The 14,542-nt window shown below is 43.3% G+C and overlaps 2 protein-coding genes across 7 annotated transcripts in view; both read left to right on the top strand.

The window, feature by feature from the left end:
* The first annotated feature begins 1,888 nt into the window (after positions 1-1,888).
* ATP5MC3 (ATP synthase membrane subunit c locus 3) lies at positions 1,889-6,429 on the top strand. 2 transcript variants are annotated; one of them, XM_040971767.1, is made up of 5 exons: positions 1,889-1,967; positions 2,157-2,255; positions 3,403-3,480; positions 3,815-4,008; positions 4,947-6,429. In XM_040971767.1, the coding sequence occupies exons 2-5, from the start codon at positions 2,217-2,219 to the stop codon at positions 4,954-4,956; spliced, it is 321 nt and encodes a 106-aa protein (XP_040827701.1). In that variant the 5' UTR covers positions 1,889-1,967; positions 2,157-2,216; the 3' UTR covers positions 4,957-6,429. The 2 variants fall into 2 exon arrangements, with proteins under 2 accessions (XP_040827701.1, XP_040827700.1); XM_040971766.1 differs by lacking the exon at positions 4,947-6,429 and adding an exon at positions 4,652-4,913.
* ATF2 (activating transcription factor 2) overlaps positions 5,890-14,542 on the top strand; it is a 95,342-nt gene continuing 86,689 nt past the window's right edge. For 3 of the 5 annotated variants that reach the window (XM_040971761.1, XM_040971751.1, XM_040971765.1), the window contains exon 1: positions 14,360-14,518. The gene's annotated coding sequence lies outside the window, so the exon portion shown is untranslated. Of the gene's footprint in view, positions 5,959-6,811; positions 6,917-8,726; positions 9,505-14,359; positions 14,519-14,542 lie in introns of those variants that run through there. The other 2 variants (XM_040971752.1, XM_040971753.1) reach the window with 2 other exon arrangements.

The following is a 14,542-nucleotide window of genomic DNA, read 5'->3' as shown; positions in this document are numbered from 1 at the left end:
CACAACAGGACAGGCAGGACTTGGAGTTAGAGATAGACATTCAACGTCTTCCTTAGCAGAGGCAACTGGATCATGTGCCATCTGGAAACAACCCTGCTAGAGAGTCCAGCTTCTCTTTCGCTTCCTCTTCAACTGTGGCTTCCACTGATTCAGTGCTGAATAAGTAGGAAAGTCATTTAAACCACCTCTGCACACAAATCCACTTAGAATAACTTTTTCTCTAAAAAAAAAAAAAATCTATTGTTGAAGCCCAAGGCCTTATTGCTTGTTCCACTTAGCCACCACATAACTGCAGGTTAGAATTTAGTACTTGAGCTCTCTTATTCATGTGAATTTTCTCTATTTGGGGTGGGTGAGGTAGTGGCAGGGGCTAAAGACTGAGCTTAAAATGATTAAAGTCATGTAATTTTTGAACAATTTGCACTTGAGGTTGAATCAGTGACAAGGTTTTCCTAATTTTTCAATTTTCAGTTCTAAGAGCATCCTCTGCAGGGTTTCTGTTCATGCCCTCTTGTGGTAACTAGTTCAAGGCTGATCTTCTAGACTGATGTCTCATGCCAGGGCTCTTGGCAGTGTAGGATCGAGCTTGGTCCCCAGCCATCTCCTGGGCTGGGCTGGGCATCCTAAAAATTTAACCTTTTATGATGACTTATGCTACTGGAAGTAGTAGACATTTGTCAGAACAACTAAATGAAATTTGTCAGAACTACTAGATTAAATGAAATTTTCAAGGAGCTAAGAAAAAAACAGGTTTAGTAACAGCTACTTTCTGCATTCCTTTTAAGAAAACATTTTGAGGGCCTGTAATTTGGCTAATGGGTTAAGTCAGGCCCTGCAATGCCAGCATCCCATATGGGCATTCCATTTCTGATCCAGCTTCCTGTTAATGTGCCTGGGAAAGCAGCAGAAGATGGCCCAAGCGCTTGGGGTCCTGCCACCCATATGGAAGACCTGGAGGGAATTAACATAGTATCTTTCTCCCGGTAACTCTGCCTTTAAAATAGAAGCAAAATAAACCTTAAGCTTTTTTCTCCAAAGTTGGTAAAAACCGGTATTAACATTGCATATGTTCTTCTGTGATATCCTTTTTCTGAGCCAAATCTTGTGATTATGTCACAGAAAAACAAAAATACAGAACATTTACAATCTCAAATTCAAAAGACTGAGTAAATTTTGAAAATGGTCAAAATAAGTTTGCGTTCCGAATTCTACAAAAAATACATTGCAAGACCCACCTTTTCTTTTCTTTTCTTTTCTTTTCTTTTCTTTTCTTTTCTTTTCTTTTCTTTTCTGCAATCCCTTAATTCTAACAATCACAGGGTTGGAAGATAAACACTGCACACACACACTCACTTTATAGGAAAGCACTTTTGTGTCCAAAGTCACAAAGCTCTGTCTTAACTTTCTCATCCCTTGTCCCAGTACTTCTAGGGCGGGTAACGGTTAGTCGGACTTCTGCGACCCTGTCGCGGATTATTTGAGGGGAATAAAACTTCTCTTTACTGAGGACCCTAATTTCTCCTGGAGTGGTGAGCTACACCCCCTTGAGCCCTCTCCTACGCCAGCACTCCAGTTCTATTCTACAGGGGAGGACCGGAAAAGGCGTTCCTACAGAGAAGTAAAGGCCGGGTTTCACAGGTTGTCAGCCTAAGGAAAAGATCCACCGTCCTTAGGCCAGGGAAAACCAAACGCCAAAGAGGTTCTGCGGTCCTTTCCGCTGAGGAATTTGGTCTTCCACTTCTTTTCCTCTCCCCCGCCCACCAACACCGGACGGCCGTCCTTGTCCTTCCGGGCCGTTTACCAATAAAGTTAACTCCAAAGTGACCTTGAGCGTCTCCCCCTGCGCGTCTGATACCCCGCCTTCTCCATCCGGGTGCTGGGGCGCGGATAAGAGCCGGTGTGCGCCTGCGCGCTCAGCCCCACTCCTTCGACCTCTGCCGCCGCCGCCGCCGCCTGTGCCGGGGAAGGTAAGCGGAGGGCGCGGGAGTCCGGCCTGGCCGGGGCGGAGCAGCGCTCAGGAGGGACCCATTCATTCTGCTGCCACCTCAGCGGGCACGGAGCCCGAGGTGACGGCGTGCACGGGAACCCTTGGGGCCCGGGTGGGAAGGACAGGCCCCTGGAGGGCACTTGACCTTAAGCCTCTTTGCCTCCCGCAGAGAGGATCCCAGTCGCCTGTCACCCACATCCTCCTGCCGCGCCGCCCCGAAGACTGTAAGATGTTCGCCTGCGCCAAGCTCGCCTGCACCCCTGCTCTGGTGCGTAGCCCGGGCTGGCCCTGGTACCTGAGGGCCTCCCGGCCTGCAGCGTCCGCGTGGTTGACTGGGGCAACCTGCTGGCACTGTCCTCCCGGGGATCCGCGGGCCCTCGCCCTTTAGCCCAGTGCCCTTTCCTGTTCTCCGAGTCCTGGATTGTCTCGGACTGCCGCTTGCCCCCCTGCCAGGGCGCTGCGGGACAGCCGAGGCCTAGCTGTCAGGCCCCTGCTGCTCCGTGTAGGTCAAATCCTCCCAGCTCCGGCCCAACCCATCCCCCTGTCTCCGCGGGTTGCCGTCGGGTTAGGGGCCACGCGAGGGTTGGGGTCCTGTTGAGGCTGCTGGGGGGTCGGGGAGGCCTAGTTGTCTGCAGTAGTGCACTCGGTGCTTAGCTGTAGGTCAAACTGGCTGCTGCAAGAGGGAGGGCCTTTGCCTCGCCATGTGTGGGCGGAGGAATCGCGTGGGGGAGGGGGAGCCCACCGTCTGCCCTGCGGTGGGATACAGACTTTTTTCTCCCTCCTTAATCATTTTGTAGGCTTTTCGGTGACGTGTGCGTCTGCAGGGTTTGTCTTTAAGAGAATCAGGACTTGCTTCTGAAGGGGTTATTCTGTGACCTTACTGTAGTGGACAGTCAAGGGCAGGGAAGCCAGAGCGGAATCTGTCCTTATGGCCAAAGTATTTCTCTGGTTATTAAGCTGGTGTGCAATTGATTAAACCCCTTTTAAAATTTTATTTATGTTTAATGGATATGCAGGAATAGCTGGGAGGTGGTGAGGGTTGCTATAAACTGTCGGGCTATTTTAAATGACAGGTGTGACCCTCCCAGGAATGCTTGCCTGATCCTCCTGAACCCACCAAAGAAGTTAGGGTGTTCATTGCTTTTGTTTCTGACCTGAATTATGGCAGTAGAATAATTAAAATGTTAAGGATAATGCTTGTTAGGGGACCAATTTTGTTCTTTGGCTTTTTGTATTACAGATTAGTTATATAGCAGGCTTGACAGTTTCATTAGCATGACATTTTCTTAAAATTCCATACATTGACAATGGCAGCGAAGGGAAGAGCCAGTACAGGAAGGTCTCTAATTCTTTGGAAGTCAGTGAAGTCTCACCTGTATTCTTGAACTTGGAACCATTTTTTTTTTCCTTACTAGATCCGAATTGGATCCAGAGTTGCATACAGACCAATTTCTGCATCCGTGTTGTCCCGGCCAGAGGCCAGGACTGGAGAGGTAAGAGGTGGTAACAGTAGAAATGAGGTAACTATACTCAATCTATGGTTCTCATGAGATAGTGTTTGAGTTGCCTATATTTAAGATTATGGTAGCCATGATTGTTGAAAAACCTGCTCCACTGAAAAGCATACATTACTGTTTATTGATTTTCAACTACAGGGTTGGAATTATAAGCTCTTGATTTTTTTTTTTTCTTTCCTGTTATACCCATTCCACTCCCTATTCACATTCAGCTACAAAAATAAGAAGTAATTATCATTTTGACCGTAATTGAAATCACGGACAAGTGTGAATGCTGAGTTGACCTTTGCCTTTATTTCCTGTTCCCTAGGGCTCTACAGTGTTTAATGGGGCCCAGAATGGTGTGTCTCAACTAATCCGAAGGGAGTTTCAGACCAGTGCAATCAGCAGAGACATTGATACTGCTGCCAAATTTATTGGTGCAGGGGCCGCAACAGTAGGAGTGGCTGGTTCTGGTGCTGGTATTGGAACAGTTTTTGGCAGCCTCATCATTGGTTATGCCAGGTAATCATTCCTCTCCCAGTAAGTTAATGTAGAAAATGTAGAAATAGCTGGAAACTTAGAAAGCTAGTGAGATAATAGTAGCTAATTTGTTAAGTGTTGCTCCATCTTACATTCCATTATGAGGGCTTTCTGTGCATCATCTTGCTTAACACTAACAACTCTGAAGACCAGCGTTGTAGGGGTTAAACCACCTGCCTTGCGTTGTGGCTGGTGAGTGGCAGGAAATGAACTTTAATGCAATCTGAGTTCCGGATCTGCAACCCTTACATGTATTGGGAATGATTAATAGAGCAAATTCTTGGAAAGCAGCAAGTCTATCTGACTTAAGGTCTTATTTCTAAACTGTCTTAGAAGGTTTAGAACATATTTTTCATAGGGATAAGAAGGCTGTCAGAACCCTTTCTAATGAATCTAAGCTAACCACTTAAAATGACACCTGGAGACAGTGCCATAGCCTTGTGTCACGTGGTTGGTGTTAGGGAGATAGGAATAGCAGAGACAGCAGCAAAAAGGGTCCCAGTAAATCTTCTAAAGGCTTTCCAGTTTACAGATGCCTGTAGAAGCCCCCTGATTCTCTGACATTGACCAAACATGTTAAGACCACTATTTTCAGAGTAACAGTCCTGTATTGTGTTTCTTCTAGAAACCCTTCGCTGAAGCAGCAGCTGTTCTCATATGCTATCCTGGGATTTGCCTTGTCTGAAGCCATGGGTCTCTTTTGTTTGATGGTTGCTTTCTTGATTTTGTTTGCCATGTAACAGAAATTACTGCTTGAAATGTTGGCATTCATATTAATTACGGATGTAATTCTGTGTATCTTTAATGTGACTCCGAAAACTGTAGTGTTGGTGTCATGGAAATGTGCGTTATTTCCAAAGTCATTTCATTAAAGATGAAAACTTTAATTTTTGCTGTGATTTGTACTTCCCTAAATCTAGATCATCATAATGAAGAACATGCATTCAGGCTGCAGCTGTCCAATGCAGAAGAAGCTGCAGCAGCTGCCCCCAGTGACGAGAAAGGCCCCACTGTCATTTCTATGGAAATTCTTTTTTTGTAGAGTATTCTTCACATTGTAATTAACAGGGCTTTTGTTGATTTATGTAAAGGAAAAATAACTGAAGCTTATGTTAAATATGATTAATTAAACCAAGCTTCCTAAATTGCTCAAGATTTTTTGTTTTTAAGGGCCAAAATGAGTTAAAATATTTGAAAGCAGAACCACCTTCCAGGATTAACTTGGCTGCCCTTAAATAGCTAGATCTAGAAATAATGCCTGTTGGCTTTTTAGGACCCACCCTCACCTGCCCCCGAGTCTAAAGCTATAGGTCCGAGGGGAATGTTGCTCAGTAAATCTCATGTTAACAGCTGTGAATATATGATGCCTCGTCAAGGAAAGGATTCAATTTAGTTAGCAGCTAGTTTCATATTGGAACAGAATTCTTATTTTAAAAATGATTATCAAAGAATAAGCTGGATTGAGAGCTTTTTTTAAAAAACCAACAGATGCCAAAGCAATATTTAACCATTAATGTTGACATTTTTATGGTAGGAGTCCTCAGAATGGTACTTTTGTGGAGTTTTACTTCTAACATGACATGTCTCTTCTTGGTCACACTTCTAGTAAAATGGAAAAAAATGTTTCCTATACAAAAACTGAATTTTTCTCCTGGCAAATATATTCTATCATATTATATGTCCATTTTAAGTTTAAGGGTTTATTTGAAGATTAAGAAGACAGGGAAGTTGCAATTTATTCCTTTAATGTCCTCTGCCTAATTTGATTTCAGCTGTGAGAGAGCTGTTCAGAATTTCTCAAGTGGGAAGACCATGTCCATCAGATTCAACCAGGATGCTTGTTTAAAAATACAATTGCTCAGCATCCAGAACTACTGAATTATATCTTTGGCACTGAATTTAGAAATCTGCATTTTTTAAAAGGCTTCCCAGGTAATTTGTATGCTTACATAAGAAAATGACTAACTTATACAAAAACTTGCTACATTTTATGAAATGAAATGAGACTCCCAAAAGCTAGAGTTAGAGCCACTATGAGGTTTTATTTGCATTATTATGTAAATTCCTGGAACCTAGACTTTTCTTAAGCAGCACTGTTACATGACCAGTAATATCAGGCCTGCTTATATGCCAAAAGAGTTGGCAGTTGCTCAAGCAAAACCTGGTTCTCAAATGTTCACAGGTTCACTAGCCACAACAACCAAAAAGTGAAAATAGCCTAATGTTCATCAATTAATGAATGGATAAACACCACATGGTATGTCCTTATGATGGAATATTATTCAGCCATAAAAAGGAATGAGATGATTGACATGTTAAATGTTGGTGTTGGAGTGAATCCTGCATGAAAGCAGCCAGATATAAATGGCCATGTATTTTATGTTCCAATTTATATGGATTATTTAAAAAAAATACCAGTTGGTTATCAGCAACTAACGAAGGGAAGAATGACTCCTTCGTGTGTAGGTGGTGTTTTGAGATGATGAAAGATTGGGAACTAGACAGTGGTAATGGATGTATGACATTGTAACTGTACTAATAATTATCAAAGTTGTATATGCTTTAGTATGATTTAAATGGGAAATTCCACCTGTTTTTACTACAGTTTAAAAGTACTGTACTTTGTAACAGTACCTAGTACAAAATCTCAGCAAAATCATCTAGGAATACCTAGGTTAACTAGTCTCTTCCAAGTTAATTTTAAATAAAATCAGTCATAAGTTATTGATGACTCATTGGTGCTGGCTTGGTGGTCGAGAGGGCTGAAACATTGATTCTGGAACAGGTTTTTACAAGAGATGCCCAGCTACAGAATCCCTGAAAATGAAAAGAATATTTATACTTAAAACTGCTACATGGTCTTCAGGATACTGAACAAGAAACAGCAACTGTAAGTGCAACTGGTATAAACTAGGAGGGGAAAGAAAATAACAGCATCAAAAGAAGGTTCAATATCCTGGAATATATCCTAAGTTTTATTTCTAGTAACAAAAAATTTTCTGACATTGAAAATATATCACTGGAATACACCAACTCAAGAGAAGAACTTACTGTGCATCATTTTTATAGGGAGTACCATCTTTCATTTATGAGTTTTGGAAACAAATACTGATAGTAAATGCTTTTGCTAACTACTTAAATTTCCAAGTGGAGGCCGATAAAGATGTTACTTTCACATCAGATGGGAAATAAACTGGCAGACAAAAGCATTCTAGAGTGGTAAAGTACCAGTTCAGCTCTATTTATTTGGAATGTGATTCCCAAAGTTATTTCAGGTTTTCATTCCCTTAGGACTTATTTTTAATGCCTTTGAGAATAACAAAAATAGTAAGCTGGAGGATGAAGTCAGTCTTTGAACTAAAGAGAAGCTTATCTTCTAGCTATGAATATGACATGTTTGCAAATAAAATTCAGAGTGAAGTGGTGAATTCCACAATGCTCAGTCAGGGCAGAGACACTTTTCAGTGAGGGACACCTGTGAAAAATTGAAACCTTGAGGAACTGGTGTAATGACAGGCCAGAAGAGTATTTTGCCAAGTGAACAGCAAAAGAAGCATGCTAATGTAGTGTGAGGTAAGGCAGCAAAGGTAGACTGGGGCCACAGGCAGCCATTCAAAGTTCAGGGCTATTCTGTAAAGGTTAGTCGGAGAGCAATGTGGAATAGGCTGGGGCTCAGCAGTGACCAGTGATTGGCACAGCTTTCCTAAGAAGTAATGAGGGCCAAGGCAAGGGTGGTGTAATGAGCATACTGTGTGTTTTAACTCTTAAAGCAAAAACAGACCACTGGGAAGAAGCTCATGCCTGCCAATTCACTCCCAAACGCTTGCAATGGTTGGGGTTGAAGCTGGGAGCCAGGGATGCAGTCACATGGGTGGCAGTACCCAAATCCTTAACCCATTATCACCACCTCCCAAGGGAAGCTGGTGTCAGGAGTTGGAGCTAGCAATCAAATCCGGTCTGCCAAAGTTGTTAGAGAAGAACTTGATCTTGGGAACTAAATAGAGGAGAGGAGATAAAATTGTAAGTGCTGTCTGCTAGAGGGAAGAGCCAACTTGGCCACATCATAGTACCTGGGTTTACTTCCCAGCTCCAGCTCCAGACTCTAGTTTCTTGCCAATGGAGTGGCAGCAATGATGCCTCAGGTAATTTGGTACCACCCACCCACGCGGAAGACCTGGATTGTACTCCCAGCTTCTGGGTGAGATCACACACAGGCCACAATGGGCATCTGGAAAGAAGAACCGGCACATGAGAGCTCTGTGTCTTAAGTAATTCTAACATCTGGAATTCTTGGGAAAACAGCTGAAAAGTTTAGGGAACAACAAAGTTTTGAAATCTGTGTATAATTTTGTTTTGTTTTTTTTTTCACAATTTGCATAAATCTTTCAAGATACCATAAAACAGTCATTTAACCCTTACTGTAACTCTGCAAAATTAGGATTTTTATTTCATTTTCAAACTTAAGAAAAATAGACCTAAGGAGGGTTTGGAGGGTTTTGGAGGGTTTAGTAGTTCCCAAAGTCACAGGCTAGTAAGTGGTAGTTGGGACCCAACTCCAGAACTTTTTGTTACAAAGCCTATGTTTTAATTATTTTAATATGACTATTAGGAATGACAAGGAAAAGGCAAATTTGGGAGATGTGACAAGTTCTTAACAGCAAATAAATGATGTACAGAGGAACAGTAAGGACCTCTCCTCTGTACACAAAACTACCAACCTAGTTTTGTCACTCCAGCAATGCTGGGGAGCTCATTAATATGAACTGATGCATAGAATGATAGGGATTTGGGGGGCCTGTCATTGGCACGAGAAAATGTTGAGAGGACACTGGACAGATGGTAAACAGGCACAGTGTTCAACAAAATGACCAAGAACCCCAAGCAGGATAAGGAACACATGAAGACAACAGGGTGACACATTGGAATATAAGATGACTCAAGGGCTCAGGGGTCTCAAGTGCAACATCCAGTTCTGTAAGATTCAAGAGATAAGAAATTTAAAGAATTCTGGAGTTCAAAATCTTTGAAGGTAAGGTAAGTTGTTTTCATATCTGCTCCTCATACGATGGACTTGGGGCTCAAACACATGGCCTGCCAGTTACTTGTCCAATTCTTCACATTGAGGATGAATTTCTGCCACATGAATACCATCCTTTCCTGCTGCCACAAATGTGGTAGTTGGATTCTCTACCAAAAGCAACACTGTGCTTTTGACTTGCTTTGGTATATAGCTACTAGCAGCCAAAGCTTACCCATCGTGCAGGATTTATTTTTTTTAATACCTTTGCTTGTACAGACTTTTAAGAAGCAGATGGCATGAATTTATTTATACTCCTCTCTTTTTTCTGCCCACCTTTACACCCCTTCCTCCACCCCATCACTTTAGGTCACATACTTTCAGCCAACAATCTGCTTATAATCTCTAAAAACTGGTCCTGGTTCCAGACAAGAATGTGTATTTTCTCCTGAATGACGCAAGTAAGTAACGTTATCGCCTCAGGGATGTTTAGTAACTGAGGTCTTGTCTTCTTCCTCGAGGGATCATAAATATTGCCAGCAAGCAAGAGGGACTCATAAATCCCAGGGCTCTTGCAGTTCCTCCTGTTAGCAAGAGCTAGCACCGTACAACTGATCTTCACAGGCACCCAGAGGATCAGAAGTTGTTGGCTTTCAGTCAGCACTGCCCAGCCAGGGAGATTCCAGGATCTCCTCTTGTAGTTGAGTCCCAGGTTTGCTTCCTCAAGTAGTTACATAGGTTGACCGAGTCTCCAGCTGCTGGAAACTCAGCATTATCTTCTTGGGACAGCTCACAGAACTGCCCACCCCTCCAGAGCTCTCTCTATCAAACAACACAAACTTTCAGTACGTCCTGTTCTCATGCTGGTTTCTCCACAGTACTTGCTAGTAGGTAAATGATCTGCTTCCTAATATTTGTAATGTGTCTCCTCACCCCTCCTCCCTTGAGAGCCTCCTTAATGGACTCTGCCTTATTTGTAGCCAAGAACAGTGCCTGGTTTGTTTATGCCCAATACATATTGATACTCCAAGAGCAAAGAGACAAAGCTATCAGTTGACACTTGACCTAACCACGGTAGGAAGGTTACTGGAACAAACATAGTCCAAGGACCCAAGAGGACCCATGGGACCACCACCAGTCGTGACCTGGCTTCTGACATAAGGAATCCATGGCTTTGGGTACCATGTAGGCATCAGCTTGACAAAATAGACTGGTTAAGGGAAGCCAAAAAGGGTAGCTACTGGAATGCCAGAGAATGCTATACTAGAAAGGGTTTCACTCACTCTTACTGTTAACTTGGTGGTATGTGGAGAGCAGAATATAATTATGGTGATCACTATAGATTTAGGTGAGAGCTAACATAAAAACATTGTTAAATTCTGTTTTCCCTCTCTGGGATGGTTGTACTGCAGCTGGCTTAAACTCATGGGAATGCTGTGAAGATAAATACAGTTCTTTAATTTTTGCCCCATGATGATACACACAATTGATTATACATTCTTTTGATAACCCAAGGATTTGGGCTGGGCTTCTCTACACTTGAAATATTCTGAACAGAAATTTGCATAATGAGGACAGGTATTGAGGAGGTAACTTTAACATGAGCCATTCAGGAATGTTCAGGAAAACCTTGGGTTGTCAGTGGGTCAAGAAGATCTGCCATGAGACAGAAGCTGCCAAGAAAATCAATTAAAATGTCTTGAGGCTGTGCTGCCAAATGTCATCCCTTAGATTCAATTGGCTATAATTATGCCCTGCTTCCCCAAGCCCCCCCCATCTCTTTTTTTATTAATTGCATTGCATTATGTGACAAAGTGTTATGGGCACTGGGATTCCCCCCACCCTTCCCCGAACCCTCTCCTCATGGTGGATTTCTCCACCTTGCTGCGTTACCACAATTCAAATTCAGTTGACATCTCTTGATCTCATGGATAAAATCCCAATTCGTCCATTGAATTGGGCTGTATCTTGAAGAGAAAAATGAAGAGGTTCGTTCCCCTCAGCCCAGGAAAAGCTGTGCAAAGGAAGACATAGGTGATGCCCTGCTATTATATTCTGAGTTTTACTCAGCAATAGACAAGCAGAACCTTTGTTTGCCTTTTCTTTTTTTTTCTTTTTCTTTCTTTTTATTTGTGAGACAATGACAGCTGCCTCCACTGGTTCACGGCTCAGTTGTCTGCAATGCATTGGCCTGGGTCAGAGCCACAGAGCTGGGAACTCAATCCAGGTCTTCATGTGGGCAGCAGGAACCTAATTATTAAACCATGACTACTGCCTCCAACAGCCCATTAGCAGGGAGCAGGAATCAACGGCTGAGCCAGGAAGCAAACCAGGTACTCCAAAATGTAGGAGGTAGGTGTCTTTTTAAAATGTATTACTTCTATAAGAGGCATATAGAGCGCCAAACTGTTGATTTCACCAGATGCTTGTAGCAGCTGAAGCTAGGCCTCTAAAAGTGGGTGTCTTATCTGCTACACTAAATGCCACCTCAGAAACTATGTTTGAAAAATGAATTCTGGAATGGGCAGCGGGGTACAGCACATTAAGCTCACATCCCAGCTCTGAGTGCCAGCTCTGTGCTAACGCATCCCGGGAGGCAGATGATGGCTGTGTGCCTGCGCCCCTGCCACCCAGCTGGGAGACCTGGATGGAGCTCCTGGCCCCTGGCCCCTGGCTTCAGCCTGACCCAGCCCTGACTGTTGCTGGTATTTAGGGAGTGACTCAATGGTAGAATATCTCTCTACCTCTGTTTTTTTTTTTTTTTTCACGCTGCCTTTCAAAAAGATGAAAATATCAAGAAAAAGGGAAAGTTACTTAAAATTTTAATTCTTTCTCTTTACCCTAGCTTGCATATGGTGCAGAATTCTAGAATTTTTATGAGCAGTACAGATTAGTGGATTAACAACTCTATCATGCTTGTAATCAAGGTGAAAAGACCGCATATGGAGGCATTTGCAAGGCTCTGAGAGCATTTAGAATTGACTGCTGATTCCTGGGATTTTTCGTAACCAGCACTTTAGTGGGGTGCGAATTTAACCTGGTAGTTAAGACACTCATCCCATATCTGAGTATCTGACTGATATCTGATATTGGCACCTGCTAATGCAAATGCAGGGGGCTAAGCCACAGCTCACAGGTTCCTATCACTCACAAGGGAGACCTGGATTGTGTTTTCAGCTCTCAGCTGTGGCATGATCCACTCCTGGTTGTTGCAGGTGTTTCCATCCAATCTAGATAGAGCAAGACTTCATCACATACTTGACAACAGAGTGAAGACACAGGAACAAGGAGAGGAAATTTTAAAATCTGCTCTAATTGAGTGATATTTCCTTTTCTCACATTAGATGTTTTGGGGATAAAGCAGAGTACCATTTTAATCAATGTTTTCTAGACCTAACAGTTTGTGATTGTCAATAACACATTATGTCCAATATAATTTTCATCAACAATCTGAATTTCTAAGGTTTTATTGTTTTATCACCATTACATTCACACTATTATATTACTAATATGATATTGGGATGGTACCCTCATTTTAACTTAAGAACTAAACTGTTAACTGTTTGATTTTTGGTGCCAGCATTGTGGCACAGTGGGCAAAGTTACTACCTATGAGGCTGGTATCCTGTATGGATACCACCAGTTCATCCATAGCAGTCCTGGCTGCTCTAATTCCAATTCAGCTCCCATGAATGGCCTGGGAAAAGCAGCAGAGCATCTCCTGCCCCAAGGAAGATTTGTATGAAGCTCCTGGCTCCTGCCTTTGGCCTGGCTCAGCCCTGACCATTGCGACCCCTTGGGGAGTAAACCAGTAGATGGAAGATCTCTAACTTTCCAATAAATACTTCTATCCAATCAATTGATTCATTAATAATATGGTTTCTTTCAGGCTTCATGGGTAGTTAACAACTGATTTTGTAAGAATGAGTTGCCTCTTCTACAAGTATGTGGGCCAGAAACGAATAGATGGTGTGGAGTCATTATTTTGCTGGAGCTTAGAAATCAATATCTATATATATTTTAAAAACTAGGCACTGAAAAAAGCTCATTTAGTAGATGATGCAAATTTTCACAGAAGCGTTATATCATATTTTTTAATTTATGCCTAATTTAACAACCAACTACAGTTAACACTAAAAGCTTTACATTGTATAGAGAAGCATAAAGTAATAGTAAGAATTATTTCCCTTCCTTCTTAGTTCTTAGGAGTGTACCTGTATCAGTTACAGAGTTGTAAAGATGGTTTATTTTGTTCTCATGTTAAATTGATCAAATGATCTTTCTGTACCTACTTAAAAACAAACAGCTTGACATTTCTTTGACCTTACCAAGACCCACTAAGAATCAAGAGACAGCACTCTAGGCAAAGGGTACTGCTGCTGTCATTTTCTAATTTGGTGTGCTTTGGAGCTTTAGGAAACATTAGTAAGGAATTGTTGCAGTTGTAAAGAATTAAAGTGATTTTTTTCATACTGAAGCAGTTTTATCTGCACAGGGAAAATGAATAAAATGGAATACTGTAATATGTATGCTGTTACACACAAATCATTGCATACTTTTAAATGATGGTGATACAGTAGCAGACAGTGTATTTTCTTTTGGTAAATGACTTTAAATGTAATTACATGCCAATACCATACTGAAACCAGGTGTTAGGAAAAACCAGTTATAGTTTATGGCCTAGTAACATTCAAAGAAAACCCATTCAGGGTAAAGGCTTTTTTCTTTTTCCCTTCAGAACCTACTCATTTTATTATCGGCGATCTCTGTCTCTGCTAGACTTCAGTCCAACCAAAGCTTCCCCCTCTCAGGTTTCAGGATGGCCGGGAGGTGGGTTAGAGGCGCACCTCCCCTCCATTTCCCACCTCCCTTACCAGGGACCAGGAAATGACAGCAGCGGAAACAGGGTGAGCCCTTGGAGCAGGGCTCGAACACCTGCTCGCTTTCCAGCCACTCGCAGTCTCCCAAGCCAAGCCCGACACCTTGCCGCGCCCTCTGCCACCTGCTCCCGGCTCCCGCCTCCAGCAGGGCGGTCCGCACGGCCCGTGGCAGCTCCAGGGTTACCACGACGACGCTCCGGCTCTGATCCCGCCCTCGAGGCGCTTTGTCCAATCCTCAGCGCCCGGGTGGTCTTGTGTTCCCGCCCCCTCTTTCCGGCCCTCTCCCCCACCCCGTCCGGACCCGCCCCTTTCCTTAAACTTGATGGAATCACCTGACCCGGAGGCGCTGCCTCTCGAGGAAGGCAAGAAGGGGCGTGTTGCGTGGCCAGCAGGGACGCGAGAAGAAAAGGGGGATGCCGGGAGTGGGGCGGAGAGAAGGCTTGTCAGTCTGATCTCGCGAGAGAGGACGGAAGCCTGTGGGAGCCCGTGGCCTTTAAAGTGCGGTTCAGCCCTTTCCTCCGGGGTAGTTTGTAAACACGGCTGTTCCCCGGGCTGCTGGACCACCGAAAAGACCATGAACCAGTGACCCGGAGAGGTGAGTGGCGATGGGGAGAGGGCC

Source organism: Ochotona curzoniae, unplaced genomic scaffold (assembly GCF_017591425.1).
Source record: "Ochotona curzoniae isolate NIBS_2020 unplaced genomic scaffold, NIBS_Ocur_1.0 contig_2210, whole genome shotgun sequence".
In the NCBI taxonomy this organism is placed as follows: Eukaryota; Metazoa; Chordata; class Mammalia; order Lagomorpha; family Ochotonidae; genus Ochotona; species Ochotona curzoniae.
Note: the sequence above shows the minus strand (reverse complement) of the source record. Positions and strands in the feature narration are given on the sequence as shown.

Coding starts and splice junctions, on each gene's coding strand:
- ATP5MC3 (XM_040971766.1), top strand. CDS start 2,217: ATGTTCGCCTGCGCCAAGCTCGCCTGCACCCCTGCTCTG. Junction 3,481..3,814: donor CAGAGGCCAGGACTGGAGAG/GTAAGAGGTGGT, acceptor CCTGTTCCCTAG/GGCTCTACAGTGTTTAATGG. Junction 4,009..4,651: donor CTCATCATTGGTTATGCCAG/GTAATCATTCCT, acceptor TGTTTCTTCTAG/AAACCCTTCGCTGAAGCAGC.